Genomic DNA, 27490 nt, shown 5'->3' on the forward strand with positions numbered 1-27490 from the left:
GTCTATACACAGTACACACGCAGTAAACAGCAGAATTGAGACTTGGAACTAAAGCCTGTCTGACTCAGTGTGCTCTTCTTAAACCCTAGGATTCTGATCATAAAGATCCTGGATGACCCCTGAGCACATGTAGCTGACAGTCTCTGTTTATGTGGAATACAGACTGTGAGTTATCTTCTTGTTTTAACTATGATTCATGAGAGGTATTGCGATACATTAAATACCATCTCATTGCTTCTCATCTTGGGTTCCATGATTTTTTGCCACATAATTTCTTTCTAGCAAACAGAAAAAAGCCAACGGGACTAGCATGTCTTTTTTATGAGTACTCTATCAGCACAGTATAGAAAGAATCTGCACAGTGAGAGAGACATGGGGGGGGGGCTGACCACTAAAGCTACCATAGGGATGTTCTGCAGACTCATCTGTGTGATCTTACCCTAAGAAGATTAGCAGTGTCTCCATCCCAAACATTGCTTGCAGGTGTATAATACAGTCCATTGTGGAACAAATCCTTCTGAGGGATGCATGGATCTACTTTATCATCATCCAGGTTGAGACCATGGTAGAAGTAACCATATTGATAGATATTTGGGAGCAGGTTGTATACCTAGGAGAGGAAGATATGGTCCTTGGTGATTTTAAGCATCCCTTGCATAATTGTGAGATTGGAAAAATTTGTGTCATAATCGTTTATTTCTGAGTCAACTTTCCAAAAATTCAAATGAGGAGACTAATTTTGTTTTACGTAGTCAATGTTATTTGCAAGCTTTTCTGGCTGATGGTGCAGGATTTGGGATAGCAAATAAGAATGAGGTCTTGGAGAACTCTTGGTTGTTCCAAAGCCTAGCACACAGATAACTACCTGAAGTTGTAATAGTAGAGCTCTCAGACCTGGAGGGTGATGTCAGCTGCTTGAATCCAAGTATTAACATATTAAAACCATCCAGCTGAAATACAGCATCAAGGAATGAAAGGAATGAACAAGCAGTCAAAGTACTTTATATACCAGTATGAAAATATTCTTATGAAGCCCGGTGCTATGTGCAACAAATATGCACCAATAAAAAAGTGAACAAGGAGTGAGATAAACGACTTATACTTTTGCCATTATGAGGGATGGTGACTATCCCTGCAATCTTCTAGTTGTTGGTAGAATTATGCATGCCATGTTCTGAAAGACTGAAAAAAATTGAGGGTATGTAAAACTGGAGGAAAGTTTAAGAAACTACGTGCACAAAGGGAGAATGACACAAAGAAATGAGAAGAAACACATACCAAATTAACTCTGGTTAAAAAATACTCGGGGTTGGGGATTTAGCTCAGTGGTAGAGCACTTGCCTAGCAAGCACAAGGCTCTGGGTTTGGTCCTCAGCTCTGAAAACAACAACAACAACAACAACAACAACAACAACAACAACAACAAATACTCGAACAGCTTGTGTCACAATATGAACCATCTTCCCTGGACACAATAGCTCCTAGTAAATGGGAAGGACCTGGAGTGAAGGGGCAGCTTCCATTCACTGAAATGCATGACTGACGGGTGGCGGCTATCAGGTGGGTATAACTGATGGAGAACAGTGGTGTGAGCAGAGGAGAGCCCTGGCCCTCAGAGCTGGTGCTGAAGGGAAGGAAGGATGGAACAGGATAAAACAGAGGACACACTGTAGCTAAGGAAACTTCTCAGCCCAAATGATTAACAAATAGAGACAAGCATTCCTCAGATATTTCAGAATAAAGGAAATATTCCCAAATTGACACGCAAGGTATTTTAAAAGATCATGAATGTGAAATTCAACAAAGAAAGGGTAAAAGTGGGCAAAAGCAAGGAAGAAATAATTGAGGATGAACTTAGAAATGACAAAAACATCAGACATGAACTCTAAAGACTAAAGACCCCAAGGAAAAAAACGACTGACAGAAATCATCCATTGTTTATTTGCTTCTGTTTTCTGAGTGGCTGTGAATGCCTGTGTCTGTCTCCCAAATAAAGAGGATACAGATGCGCACCACCACACCCAGCACACCAAGCTGATAGAAGAGAGATAGAAAACAAAAGAAAAAAGAGAGAATCAAAGCAGGTCACAGGCCAACACAAGAGCATGAGAGCACATAAAAAAGAGCCAACACATGAGTGAAAAATTTCAAGACAGGGAAGAATTAAAAAAAGCTTAATTTTAAAGTCATAACTCAGGCTAAGCTTTGGATTTTCCTCACACAATAAATCCTCAGTGATATTTTACTAAAATTTATAAAAGGGTGGGTGGAAGCCCTCCAAGGCCCCCAGGCAAAAAAATCAAATAATCTACCACAGAAAATAAGTTAGTCTGAATGCACAATTCCTTAAAACAATGTTCACAGTGAGGTATAGCGGGGCAGGGTTCTCAGGAACCCTAAAGAAAAGCACATAGTCCCTTAGCCTGTCTTTCACATAGTAAGGCATTGTTCTTTATTTTTAAAAGTTTCTGTTTGTTTTGTTTTTTGAGACAGGCCTCAAGTAGCTGAGGTTGGCCCTCATCTCCCGATCCTCCTGCTTCTACCTCCCATGTGCTGAGGTCACAGGTGTTCACCACCATGCCCATCTTCTTTCTATGTCAAGGTGTTAGAAGAGTGATTCTGAGGAATACAGTGTCACGGAATTCATGTGCCCTTCTGAGGGAGCTAGCAGAGAATACAATGTAGGTAACCAAAAGATGACTTGGAAATTGGGATAGCCCAGGGAACAAGAGAGAAACAAAGTTCTAAGCATGATATGTTCTCCAAGGAAGGAAAGATACAACTTTAAGATGTGAGAAAAGGAAAGAAGGAAGCTGTCAAGACTATTGATGGTTGAGCTGGTCACTGGTGGCAGTCAGTGGCTGTTACTTGGAATGACTGGCTGGGTTTCAAGGTTAAACAAGAAAAAAGTGAAGCCATACTATTCTTGAGAAAGTTGTTACAATAAAACTTCAAAGCTGGGCGGGATGGCCCACACCTCTAATCCCAGCACTCAGAGGCAGAGGCAGGTGGATCTCTGTGAGTTTGAGGCCAGCCTGGTCTACATAGCCAGTTTTAGGATAGCCAGGGCTGCATAGTGAGACTCTCTCATATATACATATATATACACATTACATACATATATTCATATATCATAGGTATAAAATAAGCTGATAATAGGAATGACACCCCTTTTTTTTGGTTTTTCAAGACAGGGTTTCTCTGTGTAGCTTTGTTCCTTTCCTGGAACTCGCTTTGTAGACCAGGCTGGCCTCCAACTCACAGAGATCCACCTGCCTCTGCCTCCCGAGTGCTGGGATTAAAGGTGTACGCCACCACCGCCCGGCGGGAATGACATCTTCTTAACACACATAAACATTTCAAAACTTATATCTGAGCAGAGCAATACACTGGAGGTTTTATAAAATAGAAATATTACTGAACATGAAGCAGTATAACCTGAAATAACAGAGTAATCCAAGATAAATTGTCTTTTACATGTAATTACAAAGTCCCAGTATGTGAATTTTTGGCATAAAAGCGTAACTGTAAACAGAAGAAAAAGAAATTTCTGAAAAACAAAAATGGAGCAATCACTACACATTGGGGTCTCCAGGGGAGTTGAAGGTGGGGAACAGGGCTAGGAACGAAGTTTAGTGATGAAGTCCTTGCTCTGCATGCACCATTCTGGCTCCAATCCCACCACCACAGCGAACAACAGACAGACAATGATAGCGGAGAAAAAGGCTTAGACATCTAACCTGCTTTACTACATTAATGCAAGCGATAGATTTTTAAAATCCTGGTTAAAAACAGCAACAACAAAATATAAGTAAGAATAATGTGGCAGAGCATCAAAACTCAAACCAAACAAACCCCCTACAAAATCCACTTTACATGTAGCTGGTAACTCAGCAAATAATGGGCCAGCCAGTAACAAGGAAAAAAGTATAAAAATATAATTAAACATAAAGGAACATAACTGTTGATACAGAGAACATATTTCTTTTTTTTTTTTTTTTTTTTTTTTTGGTTTTTTTTCGAGACAGGGTTTCTCTGTGTAGCTTTGTGCCTTTCCTGGAACTCACTTGGTAGCCCAGGCTGGCCTCGAACTCACAGAGATCCGCCTGGCTCTGCCTCCCGAGTGCTGGGATTAAAGGCGTGCGCCACCACCGCCCGGCGAGAACATATTTCTTAAGTCATAAAGACTTCCTTCATTTTCAACAAAACCAACTTTTATAAAACAAGCATGGAAAGTTGTGAATAAGTGACATAAGTCACTAGGAGCTCAAGTTCCACTGTGGTTTCTACTTAGGTAAGAATGAGGAAAGGATGCTGCTGTCCCCACCATGGAATACTGTGCTGGAATTGTGCAAGGAGGTGTGGAAAGGAAGGAAGGAAGGAAGGAAGGAAGGAAGGAAGGAAGAAAGGAAGGGAGGGAGGAAGAAAAGAAGGAAGGAAAGAAGGAAAAGGGAGGGAGTGTGAGAAAAAGAAAACTTTCTACTTGATGGCAATGTAATACACAGAAACAGAGAACCAATGAAAATATAATTCAATTAATAAAGGAATTTAGCAATTTAGCAAAATGTAAATTATTATTCAGAACAGCTGCTGGGCACATAAGTAACAATAGAATATGTAGTAGAAGAAAACCTTTTTACAACAGCAACAGAGTCGTTATGACACCCTTATGAATAAACAAAGAATTTACATAAGGAAACTATTTAAAATTTAGTTCATAAGTGACAGAAAAAAACATACTTGGAAAAATAAAAAGCCAAATTCTGAGTTAGACTATCAGGGGGCAATGCTGAAGTTAACTTGTAAATCCCAGGCAATCCCAGGAAAATACCAGTCAGCGTTCCCTCCTTGAGCCAGAGAAGTTAGAAGTAAGTTGACATTAAAAATCAACTAGATAGCAAGGGGCAGCCTGGAGTTGAGATGCTTGGAGTTCCCTGGCCAAAGGAGTTGATTCCTACTGAAAAATTAATCTTTATCATTAAAGCTGTGGGACTACATAGGAAAGGAGAAACCAGTGGAATGGAATGTAAAACTGAGAAATAAACATAATAAATAGAAATGCAGTCCAGGGCCATGTCTCATGTCACTTGAGCAGAGATAATATGTCAACTGGATATATTTTACCTAAAAAAAGATGAACTAGACAAATATTTCATATTCAAAGAACCAGGGCTCCCAGAAAATAAAAGAAAACAGTTCTTTTTTTTTTTTGGTTTTTGGAGACAGGGTTTCTCTGTGTAGCTTTGTGCCTTTCCTAGAACTCACTTGGTAGCCCAGGCTGGCCTCGAACTCACAGAGATCCGCCTGGCTCTGCCTCCCGAGTGCTGGGATTAAAGGCGTGCGCCACCACCGCCCGGCTAGAACTCTTAACCTGTTATAATCATCTATAGTGTTCTGCATTACTGTGAATGCTAGACAGGAAACTCGCGTAGTTAATGACCTATGCTAGTAACTGAGGAAGGAGCATAGAAGCAAAGACTGATGCTTTCAGGATGTCCCATCACAAGTAAAGGTATCCTATGAAGGGCAAGGCATGCATCCACACAGCTCGGGGACACTGAGGAATGAGGGTGCTTACAGTTTCAGGTGACAATTCTTGTTCAGGTTTCAGTAGAAGGACACTTTTGTCCACTGCTCGCAGTGCACAGAAGGAGTCGGGGGCTGCTTGAAGACGTAGAAGGGTGGTGGAGCCGGGCAGGTCCTGCTCCTTTGAGAATTTGATGCTAACCTGGGGTAGAGGAAGGAAAGCGGTGAGGATAGAGATCATTACCCATGAAGAAAATGCGAATAAATCTTGCCGTTTCCAAACAAATCCTGACGTTTTCCTGTCCATTCTCATTTCCCTGTAGGAATATCTCCTTCCACCATGCCCCAGCTTCTCATGATCAGTCATCTTCAAGATAACTATTCACGACGCCCATCCTTCAGTAATTTAACCATGAGGTTACTGTGTAAAGATTATGAGGTGGTCAGACAGAGACAGGGCTGTCAAAACGGCTCAGTAGGTAAGAGTGCTTGCTACCAAGCTCTATTAGTAGCTTGAGGTTGATCTCTGGAAGCCACACAGCGGAAGGAGAGAACGGAGTCCTGCAAATTGTCCCCTGTCCTCCACACGCTCACTTCGTGGGCACGCATGCATGTGTGCATGCACACACACACACATACACACTCAATAAGCAAATTAATGTAAAGACCAATGTTACAAAGGAGGTGGCAGGAAGCAAAATGCTCACCCTGCTGATATAAGAAGCATCACCTTGTTTTTAAAGCACTTGTCAATCTGGAGTCTGACACTGTCTGCAACGATTTCCCCACCGGGGTGGAGGGTGTAGACGAAGAGGACAGCCTCTGGTGCCAGATCAGCACTGATGCTGATTGGGAAAGAGAAGTTTCCACTCCAGGCTGTGGAAACAGGCAATTCACAGACGACATGGTGTTGGCTCTAACTCACATCTCTGAGTTTGCTTAGATGAAAGAGAATGGTTTGTGGACAGAAAAAGTAAACTGGGCCTTCTTCAAATGCAGATAAGACTCGGGGACTTATACGCAGACGAAGACAATATTACAATAGGAAAGTCTTAGACGTCACTCTATAACATACACGATTAACTGATAGAAATGGTACCGGCTAATTCTAGTCCACTTGACACAAACTAGAGTCACCTGGGAAGAGGAAGCCAATTAAGGAATTGCCTTCATCTGATTGGCCTGTGGGCATATCTGTAGGGGCATTTTCTTGACTAATGATTGATGTGGGAGGGCCCAGTTCACTCCGGTTTGTGCCAGTTCTGAATAGGTAGAGTTGGGAGGTATAAGAAAGCAGGCTGGGCAAGTCAGTAAGCAGTGTTCTTCCATGGTCTCTGCTCCAATTCCTGCCCCAAGTTCCTGCCTTGAGTTCCTGCCCCCAATTCCCTCCATGATGGACATATAAGTTTCCTTTCCAAGTTTCTTTTGGTCAGTGTTTTATCACAGCAACAGCAAGCAAACTAGAACAATGATAGAAAGGTAGCAATCTCCTTGTTCAAACTATTCTGTATGTTATCTCAAGCCATGCTATCTACTACCCTCCAACTGCAAGTGGAAATACATGCCCTTCCTAACTTCTAGAAAAAAGCATGAAGATAAGATGCATATTTCAAAGCAAGTACATTGTATCTACCTTGGCTTCTGACTTCTTTCTGTCCACTGAGGAAGATCCTTCCTCTCGCCATCACCTGTACCAGACAAAGAAAACCCCCTGTGAGTATTGCTGTAATATCGTATCATGTCATCGTGGACTGACCCTGTGTGAGTATGCCACTAATATCATATCACGTCATCATGGACTGACCCTGGGTGAGTATTGCAGCTAACAACACATATGTCATCATGGACTGACCCTGTGTGAGTATGCCACTAACTTCATATCACGTCATCATGGACTGACTCTGGGTGAGTATTGCAGCTAACAACACATATGTCATCATGGACTGACCCTGTGTGAGTATGCCACTAACTTCATATCACGTCATCGTGGACTGACTTCATGTGAATATTGCAGCTAACATCATATCATGTCATCGTGGACTGATCTAGTGACTGTTCTGTCCTGTAACAAGGCAGCTTCCACTAACAAATATTAAAAGGGAACTTCATACATCTTGGGCTGGAACAGAGAAAATACCAGAAACTTTGTGAAGCCATCTAATTCATATGCAGCTGGTGATTTAGCCTGCCCATTGACTATCCATTTGCCGCTGTTCCATGCTGTGAAGGAATGCCCATAAGGCTGACCAGGTGACTTGATACACATGAAACTCTTTAACAGTGCCTCAAGCCTGCTACTCTAGTTGGTGAGTCTAATTGATTCCACTATTGTTTCCAGTTAGGAATATACAGCTGAGAACACCAGGGCTTAGAGAGTCTGAACAACGTGTCCAAGGTGAACATACATGCTTGACATGGAGAGAGTGGGGGGATGGAAGTAGGGATGTCTTAGTTTCCAAGCATGGTTTCTCTCTCTGGGAAGCCTTGACGAGAGGAAATGAGAACAGCCTCCTTTACTGTTCATCGTTTTGAACTTTCCATGTTACTCACCCTCACACATGCTCATAAATAATTGATGTGAAGTATACCGGACTGGTTGAAGAAACAAGTGCTGCAATATGAGTCCCAGATTGCCTGGGACTATTTTGCAAGCCTGTTCCTGTGTTCTTGGAGCCAGGAGTATTTAACAGCAAAGTGGGTAGATAGAGCTCACTCAGATTAACAGGGCCTGAGATTTCACCTCCTCAACCAGATTGTGCTGAGTAGACAGATCCACCAGCTGAGACTTACCAAATAGAAGAAGTTTACACCTGAGTCATCCTTGTAGGCCTCAGGGTTTAGGGAGTAAAGTACTGAAACCATCTTCTCTTGATTACACGGGAGCTGCTTTGACTCAGCAACAATCTTCAGGAAGCTGTTGGTTTGGGAGTAAAAGCGAGAGACCGAGAAGTAGCCGTCCGAATACTCAGGGTCCAACCAGCTGGGATGATGGCAGGTTCTCGGTCGGACATATATGGCCTGACATGACAGGAACAAAGGAAAGACTTTAGAATGACGGACACTTCCAAAGACAGGGGTATACTTCAGCAAGCAAGGCTTCTCATCTCTTCAGAGCAGGAAGGAACCTGGCTCATAGCTGTTACTGGGGAGACTGGTTGATGGCTCAGCATGCAAGGGCACTTGCTACCAAGCGTGACCATCCAAGCTTGATTTGTGGGGCCATTCTGGTGGAAGGAGAGAACTGACTCATGCAAAGTAAGAAATAATGCCATTCTCTCTTTCTTGTATATAAAAAATGACCATGGTTATGTGACTGTCTAATTGGACCAACAGTGAACTGTTAGGTTTTGTATTTTGTATGCGCATATGCTGGAGGGTTGGGGGATGATGGACTATGTAGCCCAGTGTGGCCTGCAACTCGAGATTCTCCTGTCTCAGCATCTTGGGTGCTAGAATTACAGGCATCACTACCACATTCTGGCTTTTTACTTTTAATTACAGGCATCACTACTATGTTCTGGCTTTTTACTTTTAATTAGTCAGAGAATTAGGCATAAGTTCTGTATCCTCCACCTGTACATAAACCCTGACAAACTGTTTAACTGCAAACTTCTGTGGAAGTTTCAAGGAAGGAGGTCTCATAGCATCTCCCATCTATGCACAGAATTATGTAAGGGAAAAGACCAGTTCTTCTTACATGCTGCTTCTAATTCCACAGCAGAAATGTTGGTCATGATAGAGTCACTGTAAGAGAACACTAGTATCTCACTGTCTGAACTCTGCTCTTACCAAGTCCCTTCAGTAAGGGACAAGCAAGTTACAGAAAATACCCTACCCTCTAAGAGCCTTCTCAGGCTCTGAGTCCCCAGCATTGCGCCTCTGCGGGATTCCTCACAGTCTCTGCCCACCCTTGGATGTCTTACTTTCAGGCTGATCTGTGCATCGAATATCTCTGAAGTGTTAATGGAAAATCGAGCTTCCCCATTCCCATCTGTGGTATAATTTCCTAGAAATTTGCCGTTGAGCTCCAGTTGCAAAACCTTGCTCACCATTGGTGTATTATCAGGACCAGAAAATCTAAGCTGTACAAAAGCAGAAAAGTTAATACTCTTATGACACAAAACTTCTCATTTCTACAGGAAAATTTCAATTCATGATAGTGATCACTCAACAGAAATTACAGTGACTAGAAATATCCATCAACCAATGATGTAGATGTGTTTACATACGAAACAGGAGAAGCTGCCATTTTATACACGGCTTTCGTTTAGCCTAGAACTTTCCAAACATACCAGACATAGTAATGTTAAAAGTGGATTGTGAGCCTAGAAAAGAGTGTCTAGAAAATTTCAAGGGATAATCTGTGGACAAAGAAAACCAAACAAGGTCCTCTTAAAAGTCTAGTCAAACCTACGGTTCCAAAATAAGTGATCCCTCTCCTGTAGAAAAAGTCCATGTTCTCAAAGCTCACGCTGCCAAGCACTGATGTAATAAAAACAGGGTGTGTTTTACTGATCTGCACACCTGTAAGAAATGATGAAACATAGTGTCAGGAAGGAATTAATCATTTGCACAAACCCCGTCAGGGCAGGGCATATATCTTAGTGGTAGAATGCTTGCTGCCTAAGCAGATGTGAGGCTGTGGATTCAGTGGTTCCATTCCCCACAAAGTCACCTTTAAAGACGCTTCTTTTTACCGTTTTGAGCAGTAATTAATTCATAATTAATAAATGATGTTATTAACTCCATATTTTTTTCTCAGTGGGCCACCATGTATTCCCAAGTTGTCCATAAAATACTATCATTACCTGTTCCAAGTTCTGTAACCATTACATTAACATTAAATGCCATGAAAAATCCAGAGCGGTACAGTTGGAAGACTTTTGTATTGACAATTTGAGAAATACAGCCATCTTTCAGCTGAAAAAAGAGTTATAATGAAAAAAGTTAGGGATCCAAGAGTCTCATGGAATTTCAGCACGGGTACATCCCATCCCTGCACACCCAGGTCTCCCTCAGTTAAGTTACTGAACCAATAAAAAAAGAGTTAAAGCAGGAAGACAGAGTGGGAGAAGATGTAATCAAGAGGAGGGAGCTATCCATGCTTTACAGACTCAAGGACATTCTTCTCAAAGCAACGTAGGCATGAAACAATTAAAGGAGGAGAATAAAGCTAACCATATCCTAAGAATTAAGAAGCCCCCAACCCCAGAAGAAACACTAACACCAGATCGACTAACACCCTTTAAATGAAGGACATCAACACTTGTTAAGGTCTATTATTTGAAATAGGGGAAATGTACTTTTTCACTACTAACAACAATAATTAGAAAACTGTAAATTTAGTTATTTTTTTAAAATAAGAAATATGTACTAACTTCAGAGTTTAGACATGAGAAGGGTATACCAACTCATTTGACCCTCAAAACTATCACTTGGTCTAGGCAGTATTATTGCATCCATCATGTAGACATATGCATGCACATGGATAAAAAATATATTTTAAAAAAGAATTTAAAAGATGAAAATTAAGGTCAATGACTTATAGACATGCACAAAAATATATTAATGATGATAAAACCTGGGAGAATAGGTGAGGTTTTCATAAACAGGGTTTAGAATGGAGGAGAACAGAGGTCTATGCACACAGAACACCCTGGATTGCAGCTGTTTCCAAATGAACTGCCTGAGAAAGGATCCTCCAAGGAAAGATTGTGGAGACCATCCAGATAGTACAGAATGTAAGGAAACCAACGAGCTCCTTTGTGGGTCTAAAAACTTAGAGGTAAAAGCACCCAGAAGCCACGGCATTATTTTGAACATTGCATTATCTCCATGTTCTTCACCTCACTTAGCTCTAACCTCCGCTAGCCACACAGGAAAGTGCTGTGAATCTTTTTGTAAGAGGAATAAAATCACTCTGAGAAGCGAAGTGAGAACGTCCCTGTGGAGCAAGCCCATGGACTGTACCTGTGCAGTGAACTGCTCACATATTTCCTTATTATCACTCTCGCAATACCCAGAGGAGGAAAATTCTCTGCACACTCGGATCTGGGCTTTTCCCTGCACAGACTGGCCATAGGTGTACCTAGTGAGAAAATGTGCATCCATGATCACAAATGGGCAGTATCATAGTGACATGTACGGACTTCATCAGAAATCACACGTGAAGCCTTGAAACTGAGTGCTTCCATCTAATCAGCTATGAGGCTATTTTCTCCACAGAATTTAGGCAAAATTGGGCATTTGATTTATGAAGAGGACATGACTGATTTTTGAAACAAACAAACAAACATACAAACAAACAAAACCAAATTCACAGTTACATTCAGTTTTAGATGATTTAAAATATCAGTGAAGAAAAACTTAATGAGTAAAAATTTAAAGTAGGGCTGGAGAGATGGCTCAGAGGTTAAGAGCACTGACTGTTCTTCCAGACGTCCTGAGTTCAATTCCCAGCAACCACATGGTGGCTCACAGCCATCTATAATGAGATCTGGTGCCCTCTTCTGGCGTGCAGTCATACATGCTGTATACATAATAAATAAATAAATCTTAAAAAGAAAAAAAAAAAAGTAAAAAAATAAAACCCAACAAAGAAAAAAAAAATTTAAAGTATATTTAATCTGTCAGAAGTATTGGAAAATGAGCTTTCTGGAACACTCTGCACTGAAACTCAGAAATGTTATGATCCTTCTCTGAGAGAGACAGACCTGATTCCAAGATTCCTTGGGGGAGATTATGAAGAACCCCCTCATGTGTTCACCAGGTAGCCCTTTCCAGACTGCAACTTCAATATATTAAAAAATATCCAAAGGTTAGTATTTCTATGTCACCTGTTAAAGCAGTCAACAACTCTCACCAGGTGTGTGTTCATAGGATGGCGCAGTTACCAATCGACAGAATAACTGTGAAGCTAAAGTGCCCAGGTGTAACTATCTGGTCATCAGAAGATTCACAAAGCTGATGTTATCCCAATACTCATGGCTTATCTTTCGCTATAAAAATGAGTTGATGACAATCCCCATCTCATGACATTGTGGGAATAATTTTTGTAGCTGACACCTAATAAATATTAGCTGTTTTACATTATTGTTATAAATTTTAAAAAAAGATATCACAAAAAGGATAAAGAGTGCCAGAAATAATTTCCCAAAGAGAGGGTAAATGTTCCCATGAGCAGATAAGATGTTTTTATGTTAGGGAACTCAAATATATTCAAACTAAATTATAAACTTCTTTATTTCTATGAAATTTTGATAGCTAATTTTCTTTCCTTCCTCCCTCCCTTCCTTTTTAAATATGAGAACACTCAATGATGGTAAAGATTCAGTGAAGCCAGTACGTTCTTTCATACCAGTAGCTGGAGTTAGGTAAGCAACATGACATTTAAAAGACTAAAAGAACAGTATACATTTTGACTTGGTAATTACCTTTAGTGAAATCCTTCTTAAGTAAACAATTTTCAGTTCTAAATCAGGCTATTACAGAATTTTTCAGAAGACATCTACTACCAATTGCTGTGGGATGGTCTGTATGTCAAGTGTGTTGCTGACTGGTCAGTAAATAAATCACTGATTGGCCATTGGCTAGGCAGGAAGTATAGGCGGGACAAGGAAAAGAATTCTGGGAAGTGGAAGGCTGAGGGAGAGACACTGCCAGCCGCCATCAGGACAAGGAAGATGTAAGGTACCAGTAAGCCATGAGCCATGTGGCAAAGTAAAGATTAATAGAAATGGGCTAAATATAAGAGTAAGAGCTAGACAATAACAGGCCTGAGCTAATGGCCAAGCAGTTTAAATAATATAAGAGTTTGTGTGTTTATTTTATAAGTGGGCTCTGGGACTGGCGGGACTTGGTGGTGGGAGCTGGAGAGAAATTCTCCAGCTACAAATGGCGCCCAACGTGGGGCAAGAGTTTCCACCTAAAAACTTAGAAAAAAGATTCTAAAACGGACCTAAAAACAGCTTCCTAATTGTCTCTCTCAAATAAGCGGCAGCTGCTGGTTTGAGCTACTGGCGGGTTCCTAGCGTGCACTCTCGACCTGCAGTTTGGTGGGAATGAGACCTCTGCAAGTAGCACATTAAACTGTGTGGTGGATTTAGCCTTTGCTAGTACAAAACAAAAAAAGAGGTTTCTGGGCTACACGCTACTTTGGTAAAAGTGTAGACCCACTATTTCTGAGAGTTGATGGCTCCCAGAGCTGGCGGAAAACGTACTGCCTCCATTTTGGGAAGCTGAAGTGGGCGGAGCCAGCAGCCACTGCGCCAGCGCCGTTTCAGGCTTAGAAGGCTGCAGTTTAAAGCAATAGGCTCAAGCTAATATATAAAAAAAAAAAACCACGTAAAGATGGCTACCACACAGAGAATCTGGATTATGTTCTCTTTGATATTCGTAATTGAAGAAAAACATTTGATTACAAAAGCTGTTGAGTTATGCCAAAATGTATATTTTAAAGGTACCTTGACTTCAAAATTTGGATATAAGGATATGTTGCTTTGGAAAAGAGTCTCTGCTTTTGTTTCCACAGAAAGCCAGAGACTATGGATTTGTTCCAGATTAAGATACATCAGGTTTGACCAGCCAAGACCCCCTGAAAGGTCTCCAATGACACCATGGCCCAGATGATTCAACATCCAGAATGGTTTCAAGTCAACTGGCTCAGATATACAGCCTCACGGACTACTCCATGATCCTAAAATTTTCTTTCTGTCTCCATAAGATACAGCGCCCCCCTCCAGCAGGAAGTAGTAAGAGAAGCTACGCCCAAATTCCCAAATATACCAAGCTGGCTTTAGAGATGGAATTGGCTCACTCCCCCTCTAAACCCAGACATATTGCTTAAAAAAAAAAATGGTTAAGAGATTCTTGTGTCCCAAATCAGAAGAGCCCTCTGGTGTGGGACAGAGAAAAACCAATATTTTTATTTAAATCAGGTTGATTATAAATACAATCTCTTTCTAAAACAAAAAGGGGGATAGTTTAGATATGATAGGATGAAAGGGTAGATTAATGAACCTACTTTTAAAGAGTAACAACTTGTTTAAAATGTTTTACATTGCTATAGATTTTAGTTTATTGATACAAATTTAAACTTAATTTTGTTATACTGTATATATATTTCTATTCTTGTTTGAGGTATTATGTTTATGTAACTCATTTAAAATTGTAATGGATAATTAAAAAATAGATTAATAGTTAGTCATCTATGATAATATTTGTAGCCATGTTAGTTAAGTCTTCTAGGTATACATAGATATATTTCAGATAGATAGGTAGTCTTCAAACACTTCAAAGACCTACAGAATATGGCATTTAAAATGTTTTAAAAATTTAGACTTTCTGGACAATGAGACATGTCTGCTCCTGACAGCACCGATTTACTTCAGAGAGGAGGATGGGCATCGAAGACACTCCATACGGAGTTTATCTTCACCTTCACAAAAATAGCCATTTGGGCAAGAAACTGTTCTTGCCTGGACTGCCTGATCAACTGGACATGCAGGACCCATACAAAGGTGACCACTGAACTTTGCTTGACAAAATGGTCCTTCAGGTTCCTGCTTTGCAGAGAAAACTGTGAGACATTCTACAGGACACAGAAAAAAGTGAATAAGAGACTCTAGGCCTGTGGGCTGAAGACAGATGCCCCAACTTTACAAGAGAACTTTAAATGACTGTCCAGGCTGCCAGCTGTCTCTGTCTACCCTACAAGACTCCTAAAAGTTGCTTATATCCTTCTCCATTTCTCAGGTAATATTTATATCCTTCTGAGGTCTTTGATGTGGTTAAAGACTAGATACTTACAATTTTCCTTAGTTATAATAAAAGATAACTTAGATATAAAACCTTAAACTTACAAATATAAGATAGATAGGATCTCTTCTTTAATATTGTAACTGTTATTCTTGCTTGATAATTGTTTTGTTATATGTAATTTTACTATGTTAAAGTTAAAACCTTCCTTTTTAAGAAAAGAAAAGGGGAAGTGCTGTGGGATGGTCTGTATGTCAAGTGTGTTGCTGACTGGTCAGTAAATAAATCACTGATTGGCCATTGGCTAGGCAGGAAGTATAGGCGGGACAAGGAAAAGAATTCTGGGAAGTGGAAGGCTGAGGGAGAGACACTGCCAGCCGCCATCAGGACAAGGAAGATGTAAGGTACCAGTAAGCCATGAGCCATGTGGCAAAGTAAAGATTAATAGAAATGGGCTAAATATAAGAGTAAGAGCTAGACAATAACAGGCCTGAGCTAATGGCCAAGCAGTTTAAATAATATAAGAGTTTGTGTGTTTATTTTATAAGTGGGCTCTGGGACTGGCGGGACTTGGTGGTGGGAGCTGGAGAGAAATTCTCCAGCTACAACCAATGTTTTAATTACTAGAAAGCACAATGTAACAGATTACATGTTATACAGTAGAACAATAATTAAGTAAAATTGCCATTTGCATACGAAGATATGCTTACAAGGCAAGGAACTGGAATAGATAGACTAGCAAAACGTGGAGACATGTGTTTTTTAAATATTAGATAAATTTGAAAGAAAAGAATAAATATAACTGGGGGAAATTTTCACAAAGTACTAGAGGAAAGTCAGCTATAATATGATAGAAATTGGTAAAATATACTGTAGTTTGTTTTTAGGCTTTTCTTTATATTTATCAAAAATTTAAAATTTTCTACAAAAAGTTTACTCTAAGTGTATAACTAGCATTTCATGATTAAACTTACATTAGTTTACCCTGTGGGAATAAATCTGAGTGAACACTTACTTCGCACATGCAGCCACTTGAAATTGATCGTCTGCAATAGTTATTGTCCCCGGCGCACTGACCTCAACTTCAAATTTGGGCAGTACTGAAAACAAAGAAACACACTTCAGCTGACAGTCCCTGGACAGCAAAGCTCCTGCATCTAGAGCAAACTGTTTCCATGCATGCTGCTTTCCTCCACGAGCCCTGAGGCGCACCGGGGTCTGTGACGGTACCTCATTAAAGATCAACTATTCTGTGGGTTTTGTTTGTTTGTTTGTCTTTGGTGGTGGCTTGTTTATTTTTGTTTATTTTGGCTAGCCTCAAAACTTCATTCTTTTTTATGTTTTAGCTCTTCGATCTTTTCTAGAGAGTATCTGAATCTCAGAAAATGAGATATTCCTTAAGCGAGGATTAGAGTCAAGACCTGGGCAAAAAGACTGAGGATGTGACAGAAAAGCAAGCAGCAGAGACCCAATGTGGCTTCAGCTACTTTCTCCCGGGTCCAAAAAGTTTTGTTCTGTTGCTTTGAACTCGTCTGTAGGAGAACCAGAAGCAGTACTCGGTTACCATCTTGATTAACGGTGAATTGATGCGCCACTGTCATTCCTGATTGCTTTCTTATGATGATTGTGTACTCCCCAAACATTGGCTCTGGACTCAGGTGGAAAGAGAGCTGGGTGATGTTTCTGACAGTGGTCACGTTTTTCCATTGAAAAATCACATTGTTTTCGGGATCCTTGAAAACAGTGAATAAAGGACAATCAGAGGTTTTGTGTGAAAATTATGCTTTCCTTATTGTGAATGTTCTTCATAGCTATTGGAAGTAAGGAATGAACTACTATAATGCTTAATTAATGACCTCAAATCCATGTAACTACTCCAACATATCCAAATTCTATCGATGTTTCTCTTAAAACTAAAATTCATATGAAAAGTAATTTATAACTGACACCTATGATTTTTATGTTTCCAAAGTAGAGTAGTATAATCAAGGAATTAAAAATTCAACATACTTAGTCCAGAACAGTGCTTCCCAAAGCAGAGTGGACTCATAATCAATGAGTATATAAGGGGACACTAATCCTAACAAACATTTCAGATGACTCTCACAGGGGCTAGAGAGATGGCTCAGTGGTTAAGAGCACTAGTTGTTCTTCTAGAAGACCTAGGTTCTATTATCAGCACCTTCGTGGTGTCTCATAACCATCTGTGACTCCAGTTCTAGGGAATCGGACGCCACCTTTTGGCGTCTACAGGTATTGCATGCATGTAGTGCAACTACATACATGCCAGCAAAATACCCATGCAGTTAAATCAATATATTATCAATTATTAACTTTATTAACCACCAATTTTAATTAATTTGATTACAATATTATTTTTTAATTAATTAAAAATAAAATTGAAAATTATTTTTGTCAGAAATTTCTACCTGGTCTGGACAGTTGGTCATGGATTATCTAATAACAACCATGTGGAATTTCTATGATTTTAAAAAGCAGGGACAGTTATCAGAATGCAATCCTCTTCATTTGCTGTGAGCACCTTGCCACACACACAAGTTTACTTCCAAAAATATTTTACATTTTCCAACTCTAATTAAGGATGTTCAAAAGATTTCTTTAAAGAGATCGTGTTTAACAGATTATGTAAGGAAACAAAACTGTCACAGACTATTTCAAAGGTTTTAATGAATTGTTTTCTTCCACTTTAGAGTTTGGAATATTCAATATCCTAGACCTCTTTTTCCTTCAGGGCTGTCCACCAGACCCCACACTGGCTTAGATGTGAGTGGATGTCACAGAGAAGAATAAATTACTTTTAAACCACCAGACTTCATGTGCATTGTGGCTAAAACACCACAGTCCACCACACTCGGTAACACGGATGCTGCTCTGAGTGCCCACACGGACATGTTGTGACTCGTGAATGGTGAATGTTTACTCATCTAAGTCAACGTTAATCGAGCTTTGTGTTTCTTTCAACAGAACACAGCGGTAGCCGGATCAGGTGCTAAAGCAAACTATTGAGTAATTCAGAGAACAGGAGACTGGCTAACCTGGGATTCATGTTATTTTAAGGATGTTACCAATATGAAAAGCTTAAGGCATCTAAATATTAGATAGGTCAGTTGGAAGTTTGTGAGTATCTGTGTTTGCCCACATTACTGTGAATTATGAGCCTAGATTCCATATTAACCTCCAGAATTAACTATTAATGGCAGTACATACTGTACGCAGAGAAAAAAAATACAGGGATTGATTGCTATTTACAAGCAAGCTGTAAGCACAACCAATTAAATAATAAGTGCAAGACATTAATAAAAAATCAACAAAATATGTTTATTCATCAATGATGATACGATTTAGAACCATAACATACAGTGGGGAAAAATAAACAAATTTTTGTTTTCAAATTCCTGGCACATTACTCTTCAGGATTCATAGACAAGAAATCAGTATTCCTAGGTATCTTCAGGGTTTTTAAAATTATATTTTAAACCTACTTCTAACCATTGGTTCAGTCATCTTAACTTTTAGTTACATAAAACTAAAAACTGAAATCATGCCATTCCTAATCTGGATGTTTTAAACTGGATATGGAAGGTAGATGTCTTACCTGAAAGGTGATTGAAGGGTACTGAAAGAAAAAACACAGATTAACACTTTAGTGAGATATTCTTTTGCCAAATAGTATTGCTCCCAAGGTTTATTTTTTAAATTATTTTGTTTTAGTGAGTGTATAAAACAATGGGCTTGGTTATGATGTTTTCACACATGTATATCATTGTATGTACATGTATATAACCAGTGAGCTTGGGTTCACTTCATTATACCCTCTCCTGTCTGTCCACCTCCCCCCTTGCTTGTGTGTGTGTGTGTGTGTGTGTGTGTGTGTGTGTGTGTAAATAGATAGCTAAGTCTAGATTCCCATATGAGAGAAATCACGGTATTTTCTCCTCCTCTCTCCCCTACTCTCTCTGTCCCTTCTCCCTTTAGAACCGTTTCTCTACCTTCATGATATCCTGTTTCGTGTGTGTGAGTGTGTGTGTGTGTGTGTGTGTGTGTGTGTGTGTGTGTGTGTGTTTTGGATATAACTCTGCATATGAAAGAAAACATGGTATTTATCTTTTGAGTCTGGCTAATTTGACCTAACACAATGAACTCTAGTTCCATTCATTTTTCTGCAAATGACTAATTCCATTCTTTATGGCTGAATAAAACTCCATCATGTACATACACCACATCAGCTTTATCCACCTGTCAGCTGATGGACGTCTAGGCTGGTTCCGTACCTTGGCTATCGTGAATAGTACAGGAATAAGCATGGATGTTCAGGCATCTGTTGTATAGCAATGGATTTGATTAATAGATTTGAATTTCATTGTACCATCAGAAATCATGGACTCACCACGTCGTCAACAGGTTTGAGCCAGGTGTTCAGTGTCACAATGCGAAAGCGAACTAAAAGGACAGAAGGCAAGGCCATAAAGTGTTCTTCTTGTGATTCCCACCTTACAGCCATGATTGCTTTTAAATACGTACTTCATTAATTGCTTTTCCATCACAGAATACTTCATCCCCTTCTCCCTAGCTCTCGTTTGACCCTTTGAAGTTAGGAGTCCATGGGGGAAAATCTCTTATTGTGTTTATTGTCCCTTTGTTAATGATTCCTGTTGTCTCCAATGCTGACACCAGCTACCATTAGAAACTTTTACCCTATTGGCCATAAGATGTAAGACTGGGATATCTTGGAACAGACTTAGTGACAGAATAATCCACAGAAGCACAGCTATGAAACATTTATGGGAGGGGATAAGTATAATTTTCTTTGAAGACGATGCTAGCAAAATTAAGTTATTTTAACAGAACTACAAATGAAAGATGTTGGCTCTTGTGAATGTACCACTCATTCTAGTATTTTAATAAGAGCAGTACAGTGGATATCAGGAAGTGAAAATCCTTTAAGGATTATCTTTGCCATATTATATGTGAAAATGTCATAATAAAATTCACTGTTCTATGTGCCGACTTAAAATTAATTATAAAAAAAAGTGAAAGAAGTCTGCATAAGCTGGCCATTCAGAGCACAGTAGAGAGTCCTTGGAGGAACTCCCCTGCCCCAGACACAGCCACGTCAGTCAGAGCACAGTAGAGAGTCCTTGGAGGAATTCCCCTGCCCCAGACATGGTCATGTCAGTGAGAGCCCAGTAGAGACTCCTTGGAGGAAACCACTTCTGACACTGTCGCATCAGTAGGTTCTACAACTGCCAGAAATAAATGTCTGTTGTTTAAGCACAAATAAAGTCTATTTTCAGCTATTTTTTTTAAATCAGGACAATACACAGGTGGTTTCATCTCTAAACCCTTAATTTTACAAATGAAGAAATTAAATCTCAAAGATCAGAATTTACTTGTCAAAAGTCAATCATTGATTAACAGAGCCAAGATTTGAAGCAAGCTGCTTTGAATTATAGCTTGGTGTTCTGAATGCCACATTCTGCTTGGAACAATTGTAAAGAAAGCAGAAAGGCTCGGTCTAACTTTCACATGTTATATCAATGAATATAAAAAATACAACAATAGAACTCATAAATGTTGCTGGTGAGAGCTTTGTTGTGATTGGCACTGTTCATACAACGATTCTCATTTATTCCCTGAAAGTCCCAAGAAACTTTCATTATCTCTACTCCAAGGATGAAATAATTGTCTTGAAAAAGAAAATGAACAAGCTTGTCAAATAGGCATGTTATGGACCAGTGGTTTAGATGAAACAATTGCACATTGCATTCTGTGCTGGTAACCACTGTACCATGAAGCCTCGTCAGTAGGGTCTGTATACAATTTATGAACATCAGCTCCTGATCCAGAGATGATGGGAGTGCAGCAGTCAATGGTATTAAAGACGAGCTTCACTAAATTTTATATGTTAATTTGGAGAATGTGTTTTTAAAGGGAATTACCGGTGTCTCCAGGTTTGTAGATGGGTGTGTCTGTCTGCACAAAAGTTGCATTCTCCTCAGCAGCAATTGCTACAGCTCTCCTTTCCGAGATTTTAAGAGTGTTTCCCTGAGCAAGTAATGTCACAAAGGCCAACTGCTCCGAGGATGTCTGAGACACCTGTTTATGTAGAAGAGCAGAGATGGGAAGATTGTGTGTCTTAATTTAGATGGTCAGACAGTCCAAGCCTTGTAAACTCCTTACTTCCTAACAAAAACCTCATTGATCACCTGTTGAAAATTATTAACTCAGTATAAGGGTATTTTAAAATAAATCCAGGTTCCTGCCTTCTTGCTGTCTATTTTCTTTTCATGTTGTCCTGAACCAAAGCCCTTCACCCCTAACCTTCATTTTCCTTTTAGACTCCATGAAACACATTCATTCTCTAAAACAGCAATCACCTTATCATTTCCTATAATAGAAAATTGTCAACAACAGCAGCAATATATGCTGCACATTAAAATTTTTCCTTTTTTTTGTTTCTCTTGAAATTTTCACATTTCCCCCCTAGATTTTGCAAATCACTTCAAATTTGTTATTTGAAAGTTATTGAGAAGCAACTTTAAGAGAGTAAGTTCACATTCCCACTTTCACTCCTGCTGCATTAAATTTGGTGCCTCACTTTGAAATTTGTGCAAGCGTAGAAGTTCCCCGCTTCCATGGACTGGTCAAAAATAGTAGTAGTGGATCCATCATATTCCAGGATGACGCTCAAGGACACGGACTCGTTGAGGTTCGAAAGATGAAGGCAGGCTGTTTCTGGGGAAAAGCGCTGTACCACAGAAGAAACCCACAGGACGTACTGCCTGCACAAAGAGAACAGTCAGCACTCTGTCAAGTCGACCGCCCACAAACAGCAACTTGAGCTATTGAAGGAGTTCCCAAACTGTACAGTTTTCACAGGCAGGATTATGATTAAACGGATGCTCACAATGGTGTCTTAAGGGCATCCATTCTCAACACTTGGTTTTTGCTCAACACTTGAAGGGCAAAACCACACTCACTAAAGTTGAAATAGAATAATGAACCAACCAGATTTTAACGTGGAATCTATTTAATGAGACGGCATTGCCAGTACTTTGATACAGAGAGTTTAGAATTCCCTTACGGTTCTGAAGCCACAGCATCAGTGAGATGAAGCAGAAGGGCACTGAGCAAAATGGTAGGCACCATTTTGTCCCAGCGCCTGACCGGTAACTCTAAACGAAGCATTCTCTCCTCCTCTCACCAGAAGTCAGCTACCTAGGTGCTCCGCTTTCCTTCCTTCCTCTTGTGCTAACTCTGTCGTTGCTTTTATAGTCTCATAGAATAGAAGATCAATTACCTTTTGGAGACTGATCACTTTACATTGCCTCTCCTGTTACCTCAGGGTAACTTCCTGCTAAAGTGCGCTGGATGCTGGCCGTGTGGAGTCGGCTGGGCAAGTTGGACAGGAAGAAGAGAAAAACAAAGAAAGCAGTTGTGTGACACGCAGGAGTTCATACTGTTTAAATCCTGCACGCGGGGCTGACAGCAGTTGCAATGCAGCACTACTGAGGGAGGAACACTTGGAAGAAAATATCTCTGCAAAACACTATCTCAGTACGGATTTTCAAAGGGAAAATGTGTTCGGGGATCACACATCTTAATACAGACTCACTTTATGGATAACTGAATGTGCTAAGTTATTCTTTTATAATCTCATAACGTAAAAGAAAATCATTTATAAATAGGGTTCAATTTTCTGTATTTAAAGGCATAATGAATCAAATACTAAGAAAGAAATAAACACAGAAAGAAGGAAGGAAAGAGTGGAGAAAAGAAGAGAAGGTGGAAATAAATAAGAAAGGGGATAAGGAAGGAAGGAAAGAAGAGGGAGGTAGGGAGGTGTTTCATTCAGGAATAGATTCTTGAGTTAATGGCCTTTATACTACACCAAGTTATCAGGAGGTGAATGCAAACTTCTTACTTTCAGTTAACATAAAATAAAGTATCTATGATACCTAAAATAAACATAGGAAAGGGCACTATGCAGCATGCTTGTATTCTCAGTGGGTTCTGTTGAGCCTAAGGATGTACAAGAAAAAGAACAAAGTCAGATACACCCTGTCACATTGAGTCTCAGCAATCTGTCCCGAATGACCGCACTCCGGACAGCACAGGCCCGCAAATGCTGTCTTCCATTTTCTTGCTCCCTTTTCTCACCAAAGAGGGCCATACAATCTAAGGGCTCTTGTCTCTTGACAGGAGTCATAGAAATGAGAGCCCCTCTTCCGAAAAGGCAGCCCTGAAGCTTTCAGGGCTGGCTGCTTTGGTTTGAATGTGAGCAGTCTCCCAAGGGTCCATTATAACTAACGCTTGGCCCACAAGGTGGTGCTGTTGGGAGATGGCGGACCTTTGCTGGGTAAGACCCAGTGGGAGGTCCTTATGTTTTGGAGATACCCCTTAGAAGGGATTGTGAAATACCAATATCTCTCTTTGATTTCCTATTTGGAAATCTAAGATCTTCCACACACAAGCACCTCAGCCTTGGTGTGGTGAATATTCAATGAGTGCTGTCATTACCAGTGGTCAAACCAATGAACTTTGACGCTCTTAAGAACTAAATAAACCCTTTCTCTTCATAAAATTCACTGCCTTAGGTATTTTTTGGTAGTGATGCAAAGCTGACTAATCATTGGCTATAAAAAAAATCCTGTGATTCACCTCAACGGATAGTAGACCTAAGGATCTCATTCTAGGATTCTTGCTTTGTTCTTAGGAGCCAGTTATATCACACAAAGAGACAAAGAAGAACCACACACAGGCTTTGCTGTGTTATCTCCTCTGTTAGCATGAGGTCACATACATTTGGTCCAGTCCCATTTCTGTGTTCATCGCTCATCATATCTAAGCATTAAAAGGGGCAGTTCAGGGCCTTTGGGTCTCAATCTCTGAGCTCGCTCATGTCATATATAACGTTGTTGAGTACGTCTGTTATGTATGCTTCTTCTCAGCCTGTCTTTTGTTTTAGAAGTGTTGACTGTGACTCTACAGTCAGTGAGGACAGTAGTACAAATTTCTGTCCCTATAATCACCTGACAGATTCAATACTATGAGGGTCATTGGTGTTCCACAGCTGTACTTACTCAGGGTGCTTTTTATTGAATGCACACTAATCTGCTAATCTACTAGTGTTATGGTAGGTGGTAGATATGAATAGGGAAATATAAATGGCTGAAGCAATCATCTTACCAGAAAGACAAAGATTTAATAGCTAAGCACACAGGTAACCAGTATAAGTGATTGTAACCAGTATAAGTGATGTAGCAGAAAAATAACTCCAGGGTATGAGAGAATGCGTGTTGTGAGGGTTTTAGGGCTGTATCAAATTATTGTGACAACCCCATGAACAATACCAAGAATAACTCGCTGTCTATTCAGAGGAATATGCAAACATAGATGTCAATGCCAATTGATACAAACAATAATTTGTTTTGGAACTATAATCAGTGTTCTGTGGAATCACATTAATGGTATGAATGAGAACATTACTAAAGAGTTTAATAAGGAGGTGTTTTGGAATTGGAAATGTTGGAATGATTAGAAATTTTGCAGGTAGAAAAGAAAATCAAGACCAATCCAGGATATACAGTAAGACCATGTTAAAAAAAAAAAAAAGGTCATGAGTATAATAATTCCTATATTCCACAGAAAACAGGAAGCTAGACTTAGAATGGTGGGGGGAAAAAAACCTCAAACCACAGAAACTGCTCAAAGACAATCCTGGCTGGCAAGGTCAAGGGCCTCAACATGGGCAATTGCTCTTTGGTTTTCATCCTACTTCTTAGAATTGAAGCTGTTCTGATAGGGATTGAAGAGAGGAGGAAGTCAAGCAGGCACTGAGGGGAATGCTACTGCACTTAGTGCAGCAAGACAAGGACCAAAATAGACAAAGAGGACTTAGGGTCCATAGAAAGTAGGAGGTGAATTTATCGTCAGTAGGCCACATGCATAACAAGACACGTGAGTGGGAACAGAGATGTAGACAGAAATTCAGGAATCATTATAACATGTGGGTGATATTAGCATCAATGGCATTGATATAATTGCATAATGCATCCATTTAGAAAAGGAATAGAGAATGGGGAAGTCTGCGTCATCAGTTGGCTGGTCAGAGCTGCAGGCCTAGGGGAGCATGTGTGTGTTTCCCTGGCCACTGTGAATGTGAGCAAGGCACCACAAAGTGGTCCTGGAATTACCTGCTTTAAAACTTTTGTTGGTGTTCCCAGCAGCATAATTAATCACAGTCCATTTTAAGAGTGAAAATAGATGTTTATCCTGGCATTCCTGAGAACATTGAATTTCAAGTTCCCCTTTATGAAATGGTAAAGTCAACACAACTGCAGTATTGCCCAAGACCAGTAACCTATAGGCAGCTAATTATGCTTCAAACTAAACAAAACTATTCAGTTCCTCATGTGGCAATCCTTTGAAAGGGAACTAGTCCTTTCCTTCTTGAACAATAAGCTGTTTTACAAGTCGAGGTGCCCCTTTGCTCCCAGATGCTTAACTCTCACATCACTTCATCATTGTTGACAAGAAATTTCCGGGCATGATGTGCAACTGTGGACAAGTGATTGAAGAGAGGTAACTGGGGGAGAAACAGGTGCTTCCAAGGCAGGTCAAGTACATCCACCTGGCTGCTTGTGCAGAGCCAAGTGCTTCCCAAGTTCATAAACAAAGTTCAAGTTTTTAACCCTTCCATTTGCCAAGCATGCCCTAATCCAAAGTATCGCTCCACCCAGGCAGACCAACAAATGTGAAATGGAACCTTATTAAAGATGCCCAACAATACATCAGTGAAGACATGTTGAATCTCTAACCTTGGTTTTACACTAGAGAAAATAACAAGAGCTTGGAGCAGTGGATACACAAGTTGGAGAAATTATGTTTGTGAACCATGAAAACATAAGGAATCATTTATAACATGCAGTTCATCTTCTAAACCTCCATCCTTCCACAGGAAGCTGCAAATTTGATCGACAGAAACACAGACTCAGCAAAACACTCACCTTCAGCTAACACCGCCCTCTCAACACAGACTTATTTGTTGGCTCAAAGACACATCGAGATATGAATTTCAGAAGTTGAGATTGGGTAGAAGTAAGGAAAATAATATAATGACGCTCAAAGGCCACAAACAAGCTGAACTCAGAGCCTGTGTATTAGTTTGAAGGAAAAGGTGTGACTCTTTCTCTCTGTATATAAGATGAGAGTGAGATCCCTGAGTAAGACTCTTTCCATATCAATTCCCAGATTATAAAACTGAGTTTTAATACTTTGAAGGACAGGAGAGATACTGAGAAGTTGTGTCCTATTTCCTGTTTATCTTTTCTATTTCTTTCTACATGAAAAAAAAAACTAAAATAAATTGAAATATTCTTAGCTGGGTGGGTCTGGGCAGTCTCAGATAGGCCTGATCACCCTTCAAGCCTGGGTGCTAAGTTCACTGCGATTTCTCTGGTGATATTTGAAAGGTTACATTTAACTGTGACTTGTGTTGAACACACCGATCTTTCCACCACTCTGTATCGTATCACTGTGGCACAGTGATAATATGTTTAAGGGGGACACACTCTCTTGCTCAGTCTGAGTTTGCCACCGGCTGGTTCTAATTTCCACCAATTCTGACATATTCCTGCAACAGTAAATATCAGATTTGTTCAGCCAAACTGCTATGACTGTTGTATAAAATAAGATATCATTTACAATCAGTTTCAATGGCTCTACAATTCTTTTGTTGCTGACCATAAAGTTCTGATAACACAAAGTCACTAATTCCTCTTATCTTTGGCTTCTTGTCAATGCCTATCATGTAAATATTACTTTGAAAGCCCATCAGATAAATTAACTGGGCAAGGATAAAACCTAGCAGGATAATTCCTGTACAGTAATCTGTCATTCATTGTCAAAGGTAGTGAGTATTCAATCATTAATTAACAAGACAAATATTATTCCCACTCTGAGGCTCTTCAACCTAACATGAGGCATTTTAAAAGCCAGGTGCGGAGCAGGGTGGATGGACGTTGGTACCAGCAGGGACGGCTGCCGGAGAAAAAGGTAGCGAAGGTGAACCTGTGCAGACTTTCATTAGCAAGTCTCTCAAGTGCAAGGAACCCACATAGCTAAAATGGCTAGCGTGCGGAATGAGTAGGATGCAGTGAGCAAACCGAGATACCAAATGGTGGGG

The 27490-nt window shown here is 40.0% G+C and overlaps 1 protein-coding gene and 1 long non-coding RNA gene across 2 annotated transcripts in view; one reads left to right on the forward strand and one right to left on the reverse strand.

Annotated features, from left to right (window-relative positions):
* Positions 1-22452, reverse strand: part of LOC131907445 (ovostatin homolog) — a 45954-nt gene extending 23502 nt beyond the window's left edge. The window contains exons 1-16 of the mRNA XM_059258678.1: positions 22388-22452; positions 21902-22085; positions 21243-21399; positions 19691-19743; positions 18899-18919; positions 16847-17015; positions 16298-16382; positions 11497-11614; positions 10335-10446; positions 9941-10050; positions 9450-9608; positions 8317-8544; positions 7160-7214; positions 6257-6402; positions 5579-5728; positions 440-610 (exon numbers count right to left, since the gene is read on the reverse strand). Coding sequence (XP_059114661.1) covers positions 440-610; positions 5579-5728; positions 6257-6402; positions 7160-7214; positions 8317-8544; positions 9450-9608; positions 9941-10050; positions 10335-10446; positions 11497-11614; positions 16298-16382; positions 16847-17015; positions 18899-18919; positions 19691-19743; positions 21243-21399; positions 21902-22085; positions 22388-22452 — 1983 coding nt within the window. The remainder of the gene's footprint in view (positions 1-439; positions 611-5578; positions 5729-6256; positions 6403-7159; positions 7215-8316; positions 8545-9449; positions 9609-9940; positions 10051-10334; positions 10447-11496; positions 11615-16297; positions 16383-16846; positions 17016-18898; positions 18920-19690; positions 19744-21242; positions 21400-21901; positions 22086-22387) is intronic.
* Positions 7112-17063, forward strand: LOC131907447 (uncharacterized). Its single transcript, XR_009378404.1, has 3 exons — positions 7112-7239; positions 12834-12899; positions 16311-17063. It is a non-coding gene; the product is annotated as an uncharacterized LOC131907447 (long non-coding RNA).
* Positions 22453-27490: the final 5038 nt, after the last annotated feature.

The sequence above is a fragment of the Peromyscus eremicus genome, chromosome 3 (assembly GCF_949786415.1).
Source record: "Peromyscus eremicus chromosome 3, PerEre_H2_v1, whole genome shotgun sequence".
Lineage (NCBI taxonomy): Eukaryota > Metazoa > Chordata > Mammalia > Rodentia > Cricetidae > Peromyscus > Peromyscus eremicus.